Here is an 18830-nt window from a genome sequence, read left to right on the forward strand (position 1 = left end):
ATTTGTTGGCGGTTTCCTCAGTTTCGCTTCTCTGCTACTTGGACGTCAGAGGCGCCGTTAATTTCCGTTACACGGCGAGACATTGGGTTGCGTTCTGCGGAACAATCGCCGAGTTGTCGTCTTGTCGGACACTCGACGGTTCTGAGGGTAAAGAACCAATCATGTTCGAGTGCCGCAAAGCTTGTTCTGCCGAACGCAGCAATTGTGAGGAAAAGTGGAGATATACTCAGCGGTCGCTGATTGGTCGCGGAGAGAGCAGCCTCGGGACGAACTTTTCTCGAAGTTCACTTGCGCGTCTACATGCGTGTTCGCGTTCTATGGACGAAAGCCCGGGATTCGTAAAGTTAGGTCGCAAAAATCAAATTGTGTTCCGTGGAAGAGCGTCAAAAACAAGATTTTCGTCAAAAAGTTTTGCTATCGAGAAATGTCTTACCACAGCATGAAATCGTCCGCTCACGGATACTGCGAAGCGATCTTCTCAACCTCGCCGAGGAATTCCAACAAGGAGAACGCCGTTCCCGTCGCAAAAGCGTGAGCAATAATTCAACTTGACGTTTGTTTTTCGGCTCGACAACCGTTGCGCGTTTAGTGGCTGCACTTGACGGTTGAGAGTTTTGCTGTCAAGTTAAAAATCGCGCGAATGATATATTTTCAGGGTATTGCAAGCGAGATATATGTTGCATCCTGGTCTCATTTACGCGATACAACCTGAAAAACTGAATATTTCCGTTCCGGGAATAATTTTTTTTTTTTTTTTTTTTTGACATTTTATTCGACGCGCGTTTCACGCCTTCGGTCGTCGAATTTTACGAGAATCGAGTAATTTTTGTTTGTTGCAGAAATAAAAGCGAGTTTTCTTCCGCATCCAATGAGACGGCTGCTTCGAGCAAAAATCAAAGTGCAATGAAAAAGACGCAGCAGTGCCCGTTTCAGAAGGTGTCGAAACAAGACATAACGGAAACCTTAGGACCGCCGAAGAAGATTCCGTCCAACACTGACTTGTCACGTTCGAAATCTGCAACCTCGGCGAAACAGGAGGATGCGGCAGGTTTTGGTAGTACGACATCTAACGATAAAGCAAAAACACCTTCGGTTAGAACAAAATTCACAAGTGGCTTGTCTGGCGACAAAGCTGTGCACTTTTCTACCCCCAAGCCTTCGAAGGCGACAAATACACCTTGCGCCAGTACAGTAAAGTTCAATCTTCTACCATCCACGAGGACACCTATAAAACATTATTTCAGTGATCACGCTTTGTCCCAAAACACTCCAGACTGTTTCAACGCAGTTCATTTGGAGACTCCATCTCACAAACCTGAAGACACAGCAGTCAGTGAGCAGACAATATACGAGGGTGAAAGCAGCAATCTTACTGTTGGAATTCGCATCAGACCCTTGAATTCTAAGTGAGTACTAATGACACAACAACAATTCTGGATAGTAACATGTGCCAGTTTTATCTTGTTTGTAGTTTTAAGTTGAATTTTGTACAAGAGAAATTTGCTCTATTGAATTTATTTCTTTTTCAGAGAGCTAAATGATCCAAAAGTTGCAATAGTCGTTCAAGGAAATGGTCAGAATGTTATAGTAGAATGTGACTCTACAGAACATACTTTTACCTACGATCATTGCTTCGTTTCTTATAATGATCCGATCACACCTGGTCACGCTAGTCAGGCGATTGTTTTCCAGAATATGGTGTTGCCTTTGGTGCAAAACGCATTTGAGGGTTACAATGTCTGTTTGTTTGCGTACGGACAGACGGGATCTGGGAAGAGTTACAGCGTAATGGGAACCGAATCCGCTCAATTGAACGACGAAAATGTCGGTATTATACCTCGATTTTGTCAGGAGATATTTACTCGAGCGGATAGCAACAAGCAGATCGAGACTACGGTGGAAATAAGCTATTTCGAAATATACAACGAAAAGATACACGATCTCTTGGCGAGCACGAGTAACGGATCGAAGAAAGCCCCGCTTAAAGTGAGAGAGCATCCTGTATTCGGTCCTTACGTCGTGGACCTGAGCCAGCATTGTGTGCAAAATTACAAAGACTTGCAGGTACTTTCGTAGCCGTGTAATATAGCAAAACGAGTATACGAGCATTTGTTGTTAATACAATCCTGTTTCAGACTTGGCTCAAAGTAGGAAACTCGCAAAGAGCCACAGCAGCGACCGGTATGAACGAGAAAAGTTCGCGATCTCACAGCATCTTTAGCATCGTATTAACTCAGTCGCGATCGAAGGACCAGTTGGACTCTCGACAGGCACTCGACACCAATCGCCGTAGTAAAATCAATCTGGTAGACTTGGCTGGTAGCGAGAGATTGAGCCAAACTTCTGCCACTGGTGACAGATTAAGAGTTCGTTTCTGACGTAGCTATTCTTTGCTTTTTTTTTGTTTTTTTTTTTGTTTTTTTTTTTGTTTTTTTTTTAGATAAGTTACACGCACAAGTAACATTTGACGTTTGATTTGCACAATAGGAAGGCGTTTCCATCAACAAATCTTTACTCACTTTGGGTAAGGTCATCGCGACGCTCACGGAGAACACAAACAATCGCAAGCAGGGATTTGTGCCTTATCGCGAATCAGTACTGACCTGGCTGCTAAAAGTAAGTGTTTCATTCAAATACACACGTTATCCAAGCAGAAGCGTCAATTTAACGCTTATCTTCTCTCAGAAACACATTTAAAACAGAGTTTATTGAAAACTGACGTATACTTTTTTTTAGTCAGCGTTATCTTTTTTATTTAATACTCTCAAGCGGATTATTATCGAATGAATCGTGCGAGTTTAATAAGTAAAAGTACAATAAAAAATACTTGTGACATCTTTCTGATGAGTGTACGAGGTTTTACACACTCGTAAAAATATAATGTATCCGGTATATGGTAGCGTAATCATCTTACAAGCCACAGGCTTTTAAGACCTGACTGTGCGAACGCGTAATAACATTATTATAACGTCCAGTAACAATAGTTTTACACATATACGTACGCTACGTACGCTAACTTACTTGACTAATGTCCTATAACGGCGCAATCGCGTCTTCAGTCTTGATATCAAGTTATTCAGCTTGATAGTGTTCCTCGTCATAAATATCTAACAACGTAACTTTCAAATTATATCTTTCGCGTGCTTGGGTTTTTTTTTTTTTTTAAATTGCACAGAGAAATAAGAGAATAGAATTGAATAATTTGTTTCTCAAATATCTCTTAGATCTTTATGTTTCTTACTTACGTTTTACGCGGACAGTTTTAAAAATGCAGCTTTAGTTGTAGACATAAAAAAAAATGCAAAACTGTAGAATTTGTAATTATAACGATACATTATCTCCGTTTCTCTTGCCTTTTAAACAATACAAATTTCCAGAAGCACGCATAGATAAAAACTTTGAAAGTCACTTAAAACTTACATATATATATATATATATATGTATTATCTCTTTAAGTAAACAGGTTCGTCAGAATTAGCATTGTTATCCTTCACTTTACCTTTTCAAATGTTTCGATTACGCGAATCAAGGTAACACCTACGCGGCGGCGACGACATGATGACGCCTAACATCTTGTGATTGACGTACCGTATTTAACATTCGCGTTTTACATCGAGATAGTTTTTGTTACAATAAAAATACACGCGGTCGGAGACACACAGTGAAAACTTATTAAATATGATCGGTTAATGACCAATGAATGAAGTTAATTGACCAATCACCAAGCGCGTGTTTTGGAGAGAATGTTCTAGAACGTCCCGTAATTGCGGAGCCGTGACCGAGTTGTGCTTACTGTTATTTATTTTTTTTTCGCGTGTCCTCGACTTATCTGCGTTCCGAAAAATCTGCAATATACGTTGCGGGAACTATAAATTTTTTAATGAGTCACTGCCGGACAAAGTGAATAACGGAAACGCTGCGGCATTCCGTTATTCAGTCAAGCGATAAACGAGCGGTAAAAATGTACGACGTATCTAATGCGCGTTTTTTTTTTTTTTTAACATCGCCCTAAACTATCTTCGTTGAGTGTATTTACATTGTACATGTTACATCTAACGCTTTAGCAATATCAAATATTATATAAAACATAATGATGTGTTACAGTAGATTGTGTCCCATGTTGCGACGCGCTTAAAGAGCTACGATTTCTGCATCTTGTCTGTTTTGGATTTCGCGGATTTACCTTGGTCGGCAGTTTCCCGGCCGTTCTTCTCGTCGTGTTTCGTCGCGTCGTGCTCCTCCTCCTCTTCGATCTCCTCGTTGTAGGAGTTGCTTCGCTTGTTCCTGATGTAAACCGCCAGATTTCGTCGCTTCATCTCCTTGCACAAGTGACATTTCTCCTTGGACAATTTCTCTGAGCTTCGTTGCTTCTCCGCCACTTTACCTGAGACACACAATCACACACGCAAAACGATAAGTCCGTCCGTTTTTGTGTGCTTTTGCGAGAAGTGAAAATATTCGCTCTCTCTCTCTCTCTCTGATAATGGAAATCGCGTATGTCCGGAGATTGTAAATGCAGTTTGCAAGTTATATAAAGCTCGGCGGTCAAACCGGTTTTTGTTTATTTTTCCTCGGATATGTCGGCTCGTTAATATGAATATTTGATTCGGTTTTTTCTTTATCGAACGAAGGCGCGGTTTATAAATGAAAAAAAAAAGGCGCAGTGTTCTTCGAGGAAAACTGGTCTCAAATCCGCGAAGTACGGTAATTGGTCTTTTAGCGCGCGCGCATTTCTCGTCCGCAATGAGGTGTGCAAGTCTCTCCGCGCGATACGTTTCGAATTTCTCGGAACTTTTCCAGATCTGAAGACGAAAAAAAAAAAAAAAAAAAAAAAAAAAAATAACGATATACAAATGATCAATCAAACGTCTAATGATTTAACTTGGAATAAATCAACTCAAGTGAGACGACAGTGTGCGCAGTAGAAATAAAAAAAAAAAACAAGCGTTTCAACAAAGTCTTTAGCATCTCTGCTCGTCGTCATAATGGCGCATGTTATCTAGGTGCATGTTATTAAATGCAATTGGTTCCACTTCGGTATGTACGTCACGCCGGTATCATAACTCGGGTGACCGTCACGGTGCTCAGCGCGCTAATTAAAAAAATTCCAGCGATATCCCGGCATGCCGCTCACCTGTAGCGCCGGATGATTATACCCCCTTGTATTGAGTCACGGAAATTCATTCGTCGTTCCGCCTCTTGACTATTGAGACTGGACTGAGAGCGTGCGCTGTAGTCTTCGGAGCGTGTCGCAAAACATATATAAACCGCGAGATGAATCGTTTATACGAAACAAAAAACAAAAAAAAAAAACACCGAGATCAATCCGAACGATTGTTCGCGGTTGCCCGGCGAATCGAAAGATACGTTTTGAAAGTATCTTTTTAACGAATACACTTTTTTCTTGTTTTTTTTTTAACGCTCGACTGTAAAAAACGCGTTTTAATTGTTTAATCAAGAATAGACCGGTTATTCTCGCCTGTGAATAATCGGAAATGCGTCGCGACTAGTCGCGAGATTAGATTCGCGCTTGCCTTAATTATTTATAAAACGCGTCTTGTGCGACGATTTTACGACAACTTTAATCTTTGTTTAAACAATTGGAAATTTATATCGCGTGTTGCAAAATTACACACCCGCACGCGCGTCGAGATAAAGATGTTGCAAATTGCTTGAAACGCTCGATTCGGGTCATGTACTATTGGTCACCTCGAGAAACCGGCTAAAAATAGACACGTGTGTAGAAACGTGATGCATGTATATCGCGCGCGCGCGCTGGATGTTGGACAACTCGCGTAACACACTTGTATTATCGCGCGTTATCTCGGAAACAGAGGGAGATAGATAGAGAGAGAGAGAGAGAGGGAGAGAGAGCTACTTTGAATCTTTAAATAATAGCGACAACAACTGTTTTGCGAGAGTTCGAGAGTTCTTTCTCTCGAATTCAAGGTGAGACGAACTTCTAGTTTACAACAATCGGCACGCAATTAGCGCGTCTAACACCTGGCATCTTTATCTTCTACGACAAACGCGCTTCATTGTGTCCTCAGCTCTAACGCACTCCCGTACGATAGATTCCATTCCCCCTCCTTCCGAAAGACACGCACGCGCTTAATATTCTTGTTTTATCTCATATAACGCAATTTTATCTAAAACGCGATAACAGGGCGGCACTTTCGTACAACGCGCGCGTAGTAAACATTCAATGCGTTTTTTGTTCGATAACTTTTTTTTTTTTTTTTTAAGCATCGAACGCTATTACGCACGTAATTATGCAACTTCGATGTAAACAGAGTCCGATTTGCATGAGAAAATATATGATAACGCGCGCATATTTTCACGACAACAAACGAGAATAGCTTCGGCGCTTCGCAATCGCTCAATTGAAAAAAACAAAACTTTGAAAACATTTTGAAAGTGAGAAATTGGTTCGCTTGGCGATGCGAGCGACCGATGTTTCATTTTATTTCAAACGCGACAATATTGAAGCAACATCATCGGGATTTTATTAACTTACCCGATATAGAGAAGTAAAACGCATAGAACAGTTGTAACATAATATGATAGTGTATGATAATCATTAGCGTTCAAATTGCTTATTCAGCCGCCGCTTGCGCAGCTAGGAGCAAAACTCAGGAATGCGTTTCGCTCGACGTGTCGAACGGACATTTTTAAGTTTCAGAATCTTTGTGCAATCGCGTCTTATCAATATTTTTCATCCGTTTCGTGACAACGCGCGCAATAATTTTGATGCAAAATTGATGTCGGCGATTAAACAAAATACCTATCGTATCTTCGAGTCTCTCCTCCTTCGGTCTCAACAGACTTGAAACGACTTCAAGTTGAATTTCGGACTGTCTCGTAAATCACTAACTTTTGTTTTGCAATTTTCGTTACACGCGCACGAATAGAAATGTGTCAATTGACACTCGTTTTCGCTAATAATTAGAATTGCTTTGCCTTTCGGTAATGCGATTCCGTCTTTTGACAAACAGATTCCCCGCCAGTTTTTGCTACTGAGACAAATATAAACTTGTTTTCGCGGTCGCGCGCGCGACACCGCAGAACTGAGAGATTGTGTTTCGCGATTCTGCCCCCGCCCCGGGCGCGACGAAAGTCTTTCCGCGCGATATCCGCTTCCGATTGTTCTGATTTTCCCGCGGTTTTTTTTTTTTTTCACACCCCTTCTTCCATCTTTTGTTTCGTTCTATCTTTGGAAACCGGATGCGCGCGACGACCTTCTCGGTGCAAGGTTCGAGCATTGTTAACAGTTCAGACGGTGTTTTTTTTTTTTTTTTTTTTCTCTAAATAACACTCCGCAGAAAAAAGCAGCCATTAGTTCCGCTTTTGGTCGCTTTGTGTGTGTGTCTTTGCTGTTATTTTCTTTTCTTTTCTTTTTTTTTTTTTCACGTGTCGCTTTACTTGTCACGCCGATACGGAAGTTTTTTTTCGCGTTTATTATCGAGCTTTACCTGCAACGTCTAATTAGCAAACGAATAACAAATAGATGTTTTATTCACGACTCGCACGCTCGGGTGAAATATCCTACCTGCACGGAGTCTCGAAACAAGCTTGTTTTTAAAATAAATTTTTTATCGCACCGAACGTCAAAGTTTTGGGTAAATTAATTCGTTTGCGAGATAAAGAATCTGGAAGGATTCCACCGTTTTTCCGTAGCTAGTGTAAATTTTTTTAGCAAGTTCGCGGAGATGCGTTGGAGCGAAAGGACTTTTGCGGACTTACGGTTATCTCGCAAATTCAGCTCTACCAACCGACAAAAATTCGCAAGACAATCCGCGGTTCAATAATACGCGTAATAAGTTTGATTGACAAGCACTAAATCAAAGATAAGATACCTATGTTTTTTTTTTTTTTTCCCAAATTTACTCGTTTATCTCTCGCGAGATAAATTCGTTGATTGATAAAAATCGCTCGCGATCCTTTGAGATAAATTTAAAATTAGCTCCGCACCTGTTCCTCCACCCCCTAAAAAAAAAAACACTGAAAATATGTGTCTCACCGTTTATAATTTTTTGGACGTGTTTCCAATCACTTGAGTATTTTTTTTTTTTTTTTTTTTATCTCAACTCTTCAGGTTTTTAAAAATACATTAGTCACTACCTGCAATGTTTACGTATTCCATTTTGTTTAACGCGTAATTAATCAAGATAATCAAAAGATTAAGAATCAAAAGTACAAAGTGTTTTTGTTCAATAATTAAGATAAAAAAATAATAATTGCAGCTGCGTCCTTCTCGTCGCAAAGATGGGAAATCATTTCGCGTGCTGCGCACTTGTAAACACGAGCGCTGAGCAAATGTTATCATCGGCGCATTTAGGTCTGTTTTTTCACGCGTGATTGCATCGCACGTTATGCATCCGACGTAATCATCAATTTGATGTGATTCCGTGACTAATCAGAAACGTTATGTTTCAGCAATTTTTTTAAATAAAAAAAAAAAAAAAAAAAGTGTGTTGGAGAGCATTTGAGTCATCGATTGAATCACGAGACGAGATCGAATTGAAGTTTGTCTTGGTGAATCTCACGTTTGCTTTTTTTTTACGACGCGCGAAAAACTCCGTTCCTTTGTGTTTCGAGAAAAGAAACTCTCCAAGAAGTTGGTAAAATGGAGTTTACGGTGGTCGGAACGAAAAGAGAGAAGAGGAGGTGCGACCTGTCCATTCAAGGAAATGTGCTCGTAGAAAGCGCGTGAACGCGCTGCAACGTCATTTGTATTACCCACACACTACGGACTACACGTTTTTGTCTCCCGACGAAGGAAGTCTGTGAAAAACAAATTATTATCGCAAAGGAAGCGAGAGAAAATAGAGATGATATTCAGAGAAATGTCGTCATTGATGAGACTTGCATCAATTAGACTCAGAGAAACCAGAGTTTAATCGCTACGGTTTCAAGGAGATAGCGCGGTTTTTTCGTGGTACAATTTTTCTACGACAATTGTTTCTTCCGCAAAAAAAACGCTGTTATCGTCGACGAGACAAATGACAGAAAAAACCTCAGCGCTTACCACCGGTAGCTCCGAAGTAGTTCTTGTTCCACGGCTGCTCGTAGTCGCGGTACTGCGGATTTCTCGAGTAGCCGTAAGTGAACACTTCCGGCACGTAGACGAGATCCATGGTGTTTCTCCCCGTCGAGATCAACTGTCGTCGTCGTTTGGCGAAGGAGAGAGTGTCAAGCGCTTCGCGCGGAATTGTCTGTATCGCAAGCAAGTGTCTCTTGGCGTGAAATTTTCTCTCGTCAGTGACTTGTTGTTGGTCGCTGGATCATTGGTCTCTTCTCGGTGCTGCTGCGTTCGCTTCTGCCGCAACGATAGACGACGGTCTTCTCCTCAGCAACGTCGGTCTTACAGAGTAGCGGTGTAGCCGTTGGTGAACGCGTTGTCGCCGGAGAGGCTTGTACGTCGATGAGTTTTTGCTTTGAACTAACGACGCGTGAACGCCTAACGCACAACGTAATGTTTATCTGTCGGCCTTTCCCACTCTTCATCCACCGGTTCTCCGTCTGTTTCTCCCCCCTTCCATCTCTTCGTTTCTTCCGCGCAACATACATCTCTTCCCGTCCTTCGGTAACGGCGTGCGCGCTCGTTTACGCTCTCGGCTGTGTGTGCCCCACCTTCCGCTCCGCCAATCACCTTCGTCGCTCCTCTCGTTTTGCGCGACGCGCAAAAGGTAACGACACGCGCCGCAAAGAAAGCCCGCGTGCACCGCGCGTTTGTGCGTACGTGCGCGCTTACGCGTGCACTAACACGTGCGTTGTCCACATTTTTATCCCGCTCTCTCCCTTCCCCCCCCCCCTCTCTCTCTCTCTCTCGCTTCTCTTTCTCCTTTTCTTTTCTTCAGCGAGGAACGTGGACGGCATCACGAATCGCGTATTGACCAACAAATCAAAGATTAAAAGTATTATGTAACAGGAAACGAGAGATTAAAATTGAGAAGCGGCGCAGATCTGAAACGAAGTTGTATCTCTCAAGAATTATACGCAAAGAGATACGGAATGAATATAAAAACACAACGTACGAGAGCGGTTTATTCTCTGTTTTTGTGAAAAATTCTTCGATAAAAAAACACTTCCTGTGTGCCTCGAACGAGAGTAACAAACTTTCGATCGCAAATTCGATGTCCTTTCCCGGCTTCCAGATTGTTGATCTTTACGCTTTCGACTTTTCGTCGTGTCGCTCTTGTCTCTACATTTCATTGTTTTTATTATTATTATTATTATTATTATTATTATTATACCGATAACGAACGGAAATCGTACGACTCGATTATTATTGATGAGTTAACAATACAAGATTGATTAGATTGTTAACTTACTGACGTTTGGCTTTTCAAGATGACAATGCGCGACAACAAGCGTCGCATAATCTTTCTTCGGTCTTGTATGAAAATATGTAAGCGCGATCGCATATCTGATGTTTCCTCATAAATGTGTGCGACAATAGCAAAATGCAAATTCGCAGAATTAACATTAAGATAAGTACGATGAGTGCGCACATGCTAACGCTAATCGCGGTTGAAGCTCTGTTGTTTTTTCTCTCTTTTGCACTACTTCCGCATCTTTTCCCCCCTCTCCCCTTCCCCCGTAACCATCAATCAAAAGCTCGGAGGTTGCGGCACGCAGCTTTGTGCGCGCGCTTTGCAACGACTTTTTGAATAAAATTTCAAATGCCGGAATGAGAAATTAAATTGACGTATACGACACACGTTTTTGTCTCGTGATTGTCATATATATTAAATACTTGAAAATTGATAAGGATTCTCAATTGCGAACGATAAATAGATTCAATTTCTTTGCGATTTCTTTATCTCGTTTTCTTGATTTAATTTCTTCTGATGATTATGTAATCTAGATAGATTGCATTTCTCGGCGACGTATCTGCGATCGTTTCTTCGTAGATAAGAACTGTTTCGAAACGTTTTCTTTTTTATACGGTATGTGTGTGTTTTTTTTTTTTTTTTTTTTTCCACAGGAGAGTTTGGGTGGAAATTCTCGAACGGCTATGTTGGGTACGGTGTCGCCGGCCAATATTCACGTGGAAGAAACTTTAGCGACTCTCCGCTATGCTTGTCAAGCCAGAGCTATAGTCAACAGGATCAGAGTCAACGAGGATTCGTACGACCGATTAATACGGTAAGTTTTTAATTTTGTGAGTTTTTTTTTTAAATCAATCGCATTTGTTTTTGCGCGAAGTTTCTGGGTCGTCGAGAGATGAGCGCGCGTATAAATTTTGGATTTTTATTTCGGTAGCGAATTAAAAGCCGAGAAGCTACGTTTGCGCACAATTTGCGACACGTACGAGAAACAACTTGGAATTTCCGGAATTACGCCCCGTCGATTGCTCGATTGTTTCGAACCGCCGCCAGCCCAGTCTGACGGGGAAATTAAGCGAAAACAAAAGGAGATTGATAAATTGAGGGGACAATTGAAGAAAACGGAGGAACAACTGGCCGTCACTCAGATGTAAGTAAAAAAAAAAAAAAAAACATCAACCTCACGCTTTTACACAATAAAGATATGAATTTTCTGATCGAGTTAATTCAAAGTTTATTTGTAAGTCGATTTTGTCGTCAAATCTAATTAGTTCATTATAATTTCGTTGTGGATGAAAAATATTTTTTAGAATTGTAACAGTTTTGCAAGGAACGTGGTTTTCTGTTACATGACGTTATCAGCGTGGTCAGCTATGGTCAGCTACAATAGCAAAAAAGATATACACACGTTTTGTTCTCGGTCGATTTCAAATTCTCAGTCGATTAATCGATCACGTATATCCCGTAAGGCATAATTGTTAGCCACGTGTAATTACAGGAACTGGCGCGAAAAGTTGCGGAGAGCCGAGGAGAAGAAGAGCTCGGAGTTGAAATATTTGCGCCGTTGTGGAATCGCCATAGAGTACGATTTCCACGAAAGAAACAAACAGCCTTGTCTCGTTAATCTTTCGGCCGATCCTATGTTGTCCGGCACACTTTTGTATCTCATACCTCCAGGTTTGGTTCGCATCGGAAAGAATGTGGGATCCGAGAACGCCTCCAAAAAACTGGATATCATATTGGACGGACCTCTTGTTAGGGAATTACACTGGTTAGTCACTAGATATCGTGTGTTGTTGCTGTTTGATGCTTTTTGATGCTTAGGGGAGTGTGGAATGATGCGAGAATGGGAGTCAGTGTTTTTTCAGGGTCGATATGCCGCGAGGTCTCACTCTCTCTCTGTTTCCATCCAAGTCACTGTTTCGACGCTAATCGCCTCCTTGTTTTCCGAAAAGTTTTTTTTCAGAGCTCTCTCTTAGCACGCATGAACAAACAAGCATTAAAAACAAATTATTCTCTAATTTTCACGCATGTTGCTGTTTTGCAGATTAGAATCAAGTTTGCGATAGAAAAGTTGAAGAAACTATACGCGCGTGACATAACTATCAGAAATTTTCCTCTTATATTTTATATTTCTTCTCTTGTAATTTTGACAATAAATTGCAGCTTGTTTCTTCTGCAAAACAAAGATAAATATTTTGGTTTGCAAACATTGCACATTCATCTAAACAAATGCACAAAATGCTTTATTTCTTTTAATGAATATTTAAATTCTATAACAACGTTGCAATCAATAATTTTCCTATATAAGTGCACTGTGTAATAATTGTTTTGTGTTACGTTTGTCTTTTTCTTCTTCCTAGTGTCATTGAAAATAATGGGGGAAAATTGATTCTAATACCTGAAAAGACCGCCGATACGTACGTTAACGGACAGGTATTATTTCACTAATATGAATGTATTCTCGTGTTAATAGTTTGTCAGAGAGATTTTGGTCTTGTATGTGAAAATGTTTATTGCAGATAATAAGCGGAAAAATAATACTCAACCACGGTGATCGCTTGATCATAGGTGGTAATCACTATTTCAAAGTATTAAATCCACACGATGATCAACCTAGCAATGTCAAACAAGTGATAGACTACGATTTCGCCCATCAGGAAATTCTTCGGGTACAGGAACAAAAGTGCGTACTGACAAAAACAATGGGACAATTGGTAAAAATAGAATTAAGAAGTTTCTTGAATATATAAAATCTGACAAATTTGAAAGAAGAAAAACAAAAGTGTAAAAACAAAACAAAGTTGTTGTGTGTGTGTATATATATTTACGTTATTAATAATTGCTTCGATTACATATTAAAAATGTCGTTATATATCAATTATATATCAATTTTTTTTAAGCGATAGCTAATACAGATAACGATAGCAAAAGAATCCTCACTCGGAAAGAGTTCATTTGAAGTAGTTTTGCAGGAATCGCTATCTATGCTATGATTGCCTACGTCGTAATTTGTTACTTTTACAATGACGTTGTTATCGAAATTATTAGCGATATAAATTATAACGTTCAACAACTGCGTTCTAATTTCTCTTTACTCGAAATAATAATTTTTACGCGGTAATTCTGTTTTTTTTTTTTTTTTATTTAGATTGAGAACAGAATTGGAGGAGTCGAAGCAAAAAGCGATAAAAGAACTGGAAGATGCGAAGCGCGAAGTGGAATTACAACTCTGTTCACAGAAATCGAACTATGAGAATAAAATCCAATCTCTCAGCTTTACTGTGGAAAAGCAAAAGGAGGCGCTCGAGAAAATTAATCGCAGAAAAGAGGAATTGGAATTGGAAAAGGAATTACTCGCCACGGAAGTGGAAACGAACAATAAAATTAAAAATCTGGAATTGGAGGAAAGTAAGGCGATGTTGTCACCGTATAAATCAAATTTTCTGGAAGAACTCGTGAAAATTCTAAATGACACAACCGCCGATGCCGAAAGTGCTCTGAAAACAGAGGTAAGCAAGGTGGAATCAATAACCGCCGGTGGAATTAGTTTGCACGAGATGCAAGTACTCGTCAAAGAAGCCACTCAACGATGCAAGGAAGGCGGATTTAAATATGTAAGTTATTTCACAATCGCGTAAAACAAATTTATTAATTACATATTTCTGTTGTAATTATCAGACAAATTCAACACAAGCAACTGCTCCTTTTGAAATCGTACGGGTTGGAATATATCAGAGAAATTTTTATGCTGTCTTCCATTTTTCAGGAATTTGATCAACAACAAATAGTGGTGGAAAAGAATTTGCGGCCGGTAGTTCGTGTCCGCGATACAGCGCGCGTGATGGAAACGCTGTGGCAACCGGCGGACTTTCTGGACTGGATCCATCGTTTGAGAAACTGTGACATAGCAGACTCGATAAAAGAACTGCAAAAGCGCGAATGCGATTGGGAGCCGTACAAAGCTTCCGAGAATTCCCTGAACAACAGACGAATTTCAATAAACATGACGCCTGTGAAGAAGCAGCTGAACGAAAGCTTGCATCATTTGTCTATGGACGCGTCGATGTTGGAGGTGACGTTGAACGATCGAACGTCCGTGACAACGCACAATCAAACACAGGAAGACATAAAGGCCTGTCTCACTCAAATCGAAATCGCCGCAAAAACACTGAACAAATTGTGTTCCCGTAATCCGACGTACGACAACAAGTCAGTCGTTGAATCGTTAAGTAAAATCCAAGATATCGTCGAAATCTTAAAAAATATTTTCAAGAATCAAGACTCGAGTGACGAAGCGAGCGCGAGCACGATAAGCAGCAATAATACCGTTATCCACGTGATAAATGACACAAAAACTAGTTCACTAAATAAAGAAGATAAGAACAAATGCGAGAAAAAGAATACAAATTCTGCAAACGATGACATCAATCGCGATAAACCATTGACGGAAAGCGATGTTGTTTGCAATTCGTCAAGCGAAGACAGTTTGTCGAAGTTCTATACACAATCTGACTTACGTCAGACGTAATCCGAGAACGCTAAAAAAAAAAAAAAAAAAAAAAAAAAAAAAAAAAACATGAGATGTAACAGCGAAGCAAAACAATTAAAAAAAAACACAAGTAAGGAAAAATCAATTCGACGGAGTATACTAAGTCTCCGATCAAGCTAATAGGCTGATTCTTCTCGCCGTAAGTGTCATATCAATCGTATTTGTTGTAGAATTACGTATATTTTTTTTTTTTAGCAGAATTGACCAAGCACCAAATTAGTTCTCGATCGACCGATTAAGTTAATCGGAAATAACTAAAATCGGTCGTGCAAATTTTTGCATCTTTCGCATCGTTTTAAATACGTTTTAAATATATGTTTTAAACAAGAGAAAGTACAATACGATAATAACATATTTACATACAAAAAAAAACTGACAACCGTTCGCATTTGAGTGTTTTAACTTTATAAGTTGCTTGTTTCAGTTTTAATTTTTTTTTTTTTTTGTTTGTTTGTTTTATGTATTCTACTGGTACACTACGACAAACTGATTTGCAAACGGCTAATATCGCTACGGTTTTTTTTCTCGTACGACAAAAATTTTATCGACTGTTCCCGATGGAGTTTTCTATCGAGAAAGTTGACACGCTCGGAAATCTTTGTCGTACGATGCAAACGTGCTACAACGTGATATCAGCTGTTAGAACACGCGAATCCCCTTGGCGCGGTGTACACAAGAAAGACCACCTCTTCTTCTCATGTGATCTAAAAGATATTCAATAAACGAAATATGAGGTATTACATGACAAAGAGAAACGCAAAAATATATTTTAAAAAGTATTTCAGACAAGATTGATGTACAACTGTCAAAGACTTACTCGTATTGTATATTATGTACCTATGTAAATGTAAGTAACGAACACATTAATATGTATGCTGAATATGGTTAAGATAAGTTTTTCATATTTATATTTTAACTTGAAGTACAAACTTGATCTGTTTTAGTTTGAAATTTAGTTTGTTTTGCATAATATATTAAAATTTTTTAATGCTCGTAAGACTGCGCAAATGTAAAAAGGACTGCAAAGATTGTGTAAAGATATCTGCTGTACATACGAGGCAATAAATTTTTATAAACCTAAGTAGGATATGGCATTAGACTGTTTAATTGCACACTCGGTTAAATCGGTGAAAGAGAATCAACAAACAAATATGTACACGCATATGTTTTATGTGAAAAATTTATGACACATCAATCGAAATAATCTTCAATGTCAATATCGGGATTAAGCAAATCTTCGCCATAGATACTCAGGTCCAACTGATTAAGTATTAAGTTCTCGCACATTTCCTCCAAGTCCGTTTCTCCGATGAGCACCGCGCCTTGCATTCTGCCGTCTTGCAGAATAATTTTCACGTACTCGTGGTCCTTCGTGACTCGCAAAAGTATCTCGTAATTCCTCCCCAAAGTCTGACCGTTGTACAGACCGAGTAACACGACCTTGTAGTTGAAGAACTTGGTCACGTGAGTGAAGAGTTCGAAGCAGAAGTCCTGCAAAAACTCTTCGCGTCTTAAGTTCGACACCATCGACTTCGCGGCGTAACGACCCATCTGATGAGCCTGCGTCCAGAGTCTCATTTGAAACCAATGCTTCGCTTTCGGCCAGTTCGCGGTACAGACGTCTCCGGCGGCATAAACGTCCTTTTCCGAGGTCTCCAGTTTCCAATCCACCAGCAAACCGGCGTCTTCTCCTCTCTTCAAGGTTTCCAAACCGCATATATCGCTGTTCGGAATAACGCCCGTTGCCGAGATGATGAGATCACATCCGACAATCTTGCCATTCGTCAGCTCCGCATAAACTGGCCATTCTTCCGTAGGATTAGACTGTTTTAGTTCGTCGAAAGTCAACAACTTCGATACTTCGCACTCGTATTCGACTTTTACATTTGTAAATGTGTGTCCCGTACCACTGATATCGAAGTTGTTGTGCCAATCTGGACCAAGAGCGGCCCCACTTTTAACCGATGTGCTATCTGATACCACGTATCTCATTCTCTTGGTCGGCTTTTTGCCAAGATCCTCTGACGCGTCGGATTTAGAAGAAATCTTGCTCAAAAAGAATTCCGCGGCTCCGGGATCGACAAAAGTCGCGGAAATATGTTTGTCCTTGATCACCCAAATCATTTCAACGCCTTTGACCTCGTGAACAATTTCGGTGGCGATTCCTCCATTACCGACTACCACGACTCTCTTAGCGTTATTGAGTTTTTCGGCAAAATGTATTACGGACTCTGTGTCGCGAATACCTATGACGAAGTTATTCGTTTCCGAGATCAGTTTAGGTTTCGCGCCGGTGCAAAGGCACAACAGTTTAAAACGCACGAGCTTTCCACCGGCGGTTTCTATCAGCTTACTGGATGTGTCAATTTTAATTACGGTATCTTGAACAACTCGCATCATTTTATATTTCTCGCTGAAGTCAGCCGCGCTTTTCTCTTCCACGTCGAAATGCATCAATGTTTTACCTAGTGGAATCACATTTGTCACAGCTTTTATCAGAGGACTGGCGGTAATTAAAATTATGCTTTCTTTCGGAGCGAGAAAGCTCAATCCTTCGGCGCACGATACTCCAGCGATACCACCTCCCACTATGACAAATGTGGATTCTATTTGTTCCCTATCAGTTTTCTCGGATTTATCCATGTTTAATGGGAGAGACTAGGTCAGAATATATTTTGAGAGATGAGTAACTGAAGTTTAATTGTCTGATGGTTTCCAATCTGAATAATCGTATTCCCGTCTAGGAACGTCAAACGTGATAGTTCCGTAATCCTTGGCTCTTAATAACGCAACTAAAAGTTCTTTGTGTTTTCTCTGGCAAATACCTGTCTTCCTACAAAAAAAGTAAACAGAAATTACATTAAAGTGCGCATGGAAAAATGTTTAAAACTTTAAAGAAAAGATATAGGAAAACACAGTAATCCTTACGAGTAACTTATGATATCTCCGTTTTGTTCGTTGATAAATTGTTTAAGTAACTTGACGTTTCTGTAATCGAGTACGAGATACTCGTCCCTACATATGGGACAGGGATTTCCAGTTGATATCACATTTTTTCTCTGCAAATTGCATACACAGTATTAGCAACAATTGTGCAATCACAGTTCTATATTTTATAACAAAACCATTGTACATACTATACAGGTTTGTCGAGTTTTCTTAGGTTCAAAGTGTCCCTTGTAATTTCTTCTATATGGCTTCCACACCGGTTCGTCGCCGTATGTCTGCTTGTAAGCTAATGAATTTTGGAATATTTACAAGAGAGATATTTATCTGCGTTAGAACTCGTCAATACTTACCGTCACTATTCATATATCTGATGCTCGTCTCTACCGAAACCTGTTTTCTAGGTGGAATCTTTGGTGCAGTTTCTACATCCGATTTCTCATCTTGCGCAATATCGTCTTTTGTCTCGACATCGTTGGAACAACGTGCCAATGAGAAGGTGATGGATCTCACCGGATCAAACTGCAGTAGATTTTTATAACTTGCAAAGATTTATAAGAAAATAATGTGGCATGCACAAGTGTTGTTTTTGAAATTACTAACTTTTTGCAAACTTACTTACTTTGTGCAACAAACTCGCTCGTGCCAGTGTTCCCACGCGATGTAGCGTACTCAGAATCATCTTTTCCAAGAAATAACTGAAATAAATTTTACGTATCCTTAATTACAAACTACACACGTGAGATCGCACGCAAATTTTTATGCAGGGGTTAACAGCGCGGAAAAGTATAATTAATAATTAAATTTATAGAAAAATAAAATTCAAATAAAATATAATAAACAACAATATAAACAAAATACATCATTACCCCTTGTGAATTATCTAATAAATATTTATATATAATTAAGGCGAACGAGACGACGTAAGAGCCGCATCCACGTGATATCAGTCCAAACCTCGTATCAGACTGTGGAGTGAGTTTAAAAAAGATTTGTCGAAT

The 18830-nt window shown here is 39.9% G+C and overlaps 4 protein-coding genes across 5 annotated transcripts; 1 reads left to right on the top strand and 3 right to left on the bottom strand.

Moving 5' to 3' along the window:
• Positions 1 to 4: 4 nt before the first annotated feature.
• Positions 5 to 14916, top strand: LOC109853972 (kinesin-like protein KIF14). Of its 2 annotated transcripts, XM_020426603.1 has the most exons (12): positions 284 to 531; positions 840 to 1406; positions 1530 to 2064; positions 2136 to 2366; positions 2488 to 2616; positions 10991 to 11151; positions 11269 to 11481; positions 11830 to 12102; positions 12695 to 12767; positions 12854 to 13017; positions 13483 to 13948; positions 14101 to 14916. In XM_020426603.1, the coding sequence occupies exons 1-12, from the start codon at positions 425 to 427 to the stop codon at positions 14860 to 14862; spliced, it is 3681 nt and encodes a 1226-aa protein (XP_020282192.1). In that variant the 5' UTR covers positions 284 to 424; the 3' UTR covers positions 14863 to 14916. The 2 variants fall into 2 exon arrangements, with proteins under 2 accessions (XP_020282202.1, XP_020282192.1); XM_020426613.1 differs by lacking the exon at positions 11830 to 12102 and having other exon boundaries at positions 5 to 531.
• On the bottom strand, positions 2726 to 9471 carry LOC109854003. Its single transcript, XM_020426665.1, has 2 exons — positions 9029 to 9471; positions 2726 to 4384 (listed from the first exon to the last, which is right to left on the bottom strand). Exons 1-2 carry the CDS (start codon positions 9135 to 9137, stop codon positions 4140 to 4142), a joined length of 354 nt encoding a protein of 117 aa, XP_020282254.1. The 5' UTR covers positions 9138 to 9471; the 3' UTR covers positions 2726 to 4139.
• A 148-nt stretch (positions 14917 to 15064) lies between the features above and the next one.
• LOC109853984 (pyridine nucleotide-disulfide oxidoreductase domain-containing protein 1) lies at positions 15065 to 17551 on the bottom strand. The gene has a single exon (XM_020426625.1). The coding sequence runs from the start codon at positions 17524 to 17526 to the stop codon at positions 16075 to 16077; it is 1452 nt and encodes a 483-aa protein (XP_020282214.1). The 5' UTR covers positions 17527 to 17551; the 3' UTR covers positions 15065 to 16074.
• A 10-nt stretch (positions 17552 to 17561) lies between these two features.
• Positions 17562 to 18786, bottom strand: LOC109853995 (28S ribosomal protein S18b, mitochondrial). The gene is made up of 6 exons (XM_020426652.1): positions 18699 to 18786; positions 18452 to 18527; positions 18183 to 18351; positions 18021 to 18118; positions 17812 to 17942; positions 17562 to 17716 (listed from the first exon to the last, which is right to left on the bottom strand). The coding sequence occupies exons 2-6, from the start codon at positions 18509 to 18511 to the stop codon at positions 17581 to 17583; spliced, it is 594 nt and encodes a 197-aa protein (XP_020282241.1). The 5' UTR covers positions 18512 to 18527; positions 18699 to 18786; the 3' UTR covers positions 17562 to 17580.
• Positions 18787 to 18830: the final 44 nt, after the last annotated feature.

The sequence above is a fragment of the Pseudomyrmex gracilis genome, unplaced genomic scaffold, assembly GCF_002006095.1.
Source record: "Pseudomyrmex gracilis isolate BER0280 unplaced genomic scaffold, ASM200609v1 scaffold_2, whole genome shotgun sequence".
NCBI lineage: Eukaryota > Metazoa > Arthropoda > Insecta > Hymenoptera > Formicidae > Pseudomyrmex > Pseudomyrmex gracilis.

Excerpts from the sequence above, each read along its gene's own strand:
- LOC109853972 (XM_020426603.1), top strand. The coding sequence starts at position 425 with ATGTCTTACCACAGCATGAAATCGTCCGCTCACGGATACTGCGAAGCG. Across the intron at positions 11,482-11,829 it reads CAACTGGCCGTCACTCAGAT|GAACTGGCGCGAAAAGTTGC; the intron begins GTAAGTAAAAAA and ends GTGTAATTACAG. Across the intron at positions 12,103-12,694 it reads CTTGTTAGGGAATTACACTG|TGTCATTGAAAATAATGGGG; the intron begins GTTAGTCACTAG and ends TCTTCTTCCTAG.
- LOC109854003 (XM_020426665.1), bottom strand. The coding sequence starts at position 9,137 with ATGGATCTCGTCTACGTGCCGGAAGTGTTCACTTACGGCTACTCGAGA. Across the intron at positions 4,385-9,028 it reads CTACTTCGGAGCTACCGGTG|GTAAAGTGGCGGAGAAGCAA; the intron begins GTAAGCGCTGAG and ends TGTGTGTCTCAG.
- LOC109853984 (XM_020426625.1), bottom strand. The coding sequence starts at position 17,526 with ATGGATAAATCCGAGAAAACTGATAGGGAACAAATAGAATCCACATTT.
- LOC109853995 (XM_020426652.1), bottom strand. The coding sequence starts at position 18,511 with ATGATTCTGAGTACGCTACATCGCGTGGGAACACTGGCACGAGCGAGT. Across the intron at positions 18,352-18,451 it reads GAGCGAGTTTGTTGCACAAA|TTTGATCCGGTGAGATCCAT; the intron begins GTAAGTAAGTTT and ends AATCTACTGCAG. Across the intron at positions 18,119-18,182 it reads CAGATATATGAATAGTGACG|CTTACAAGCAGACATACGGC; the intron begins GTAAGTATTGAC and ends AAAATTCATTAG.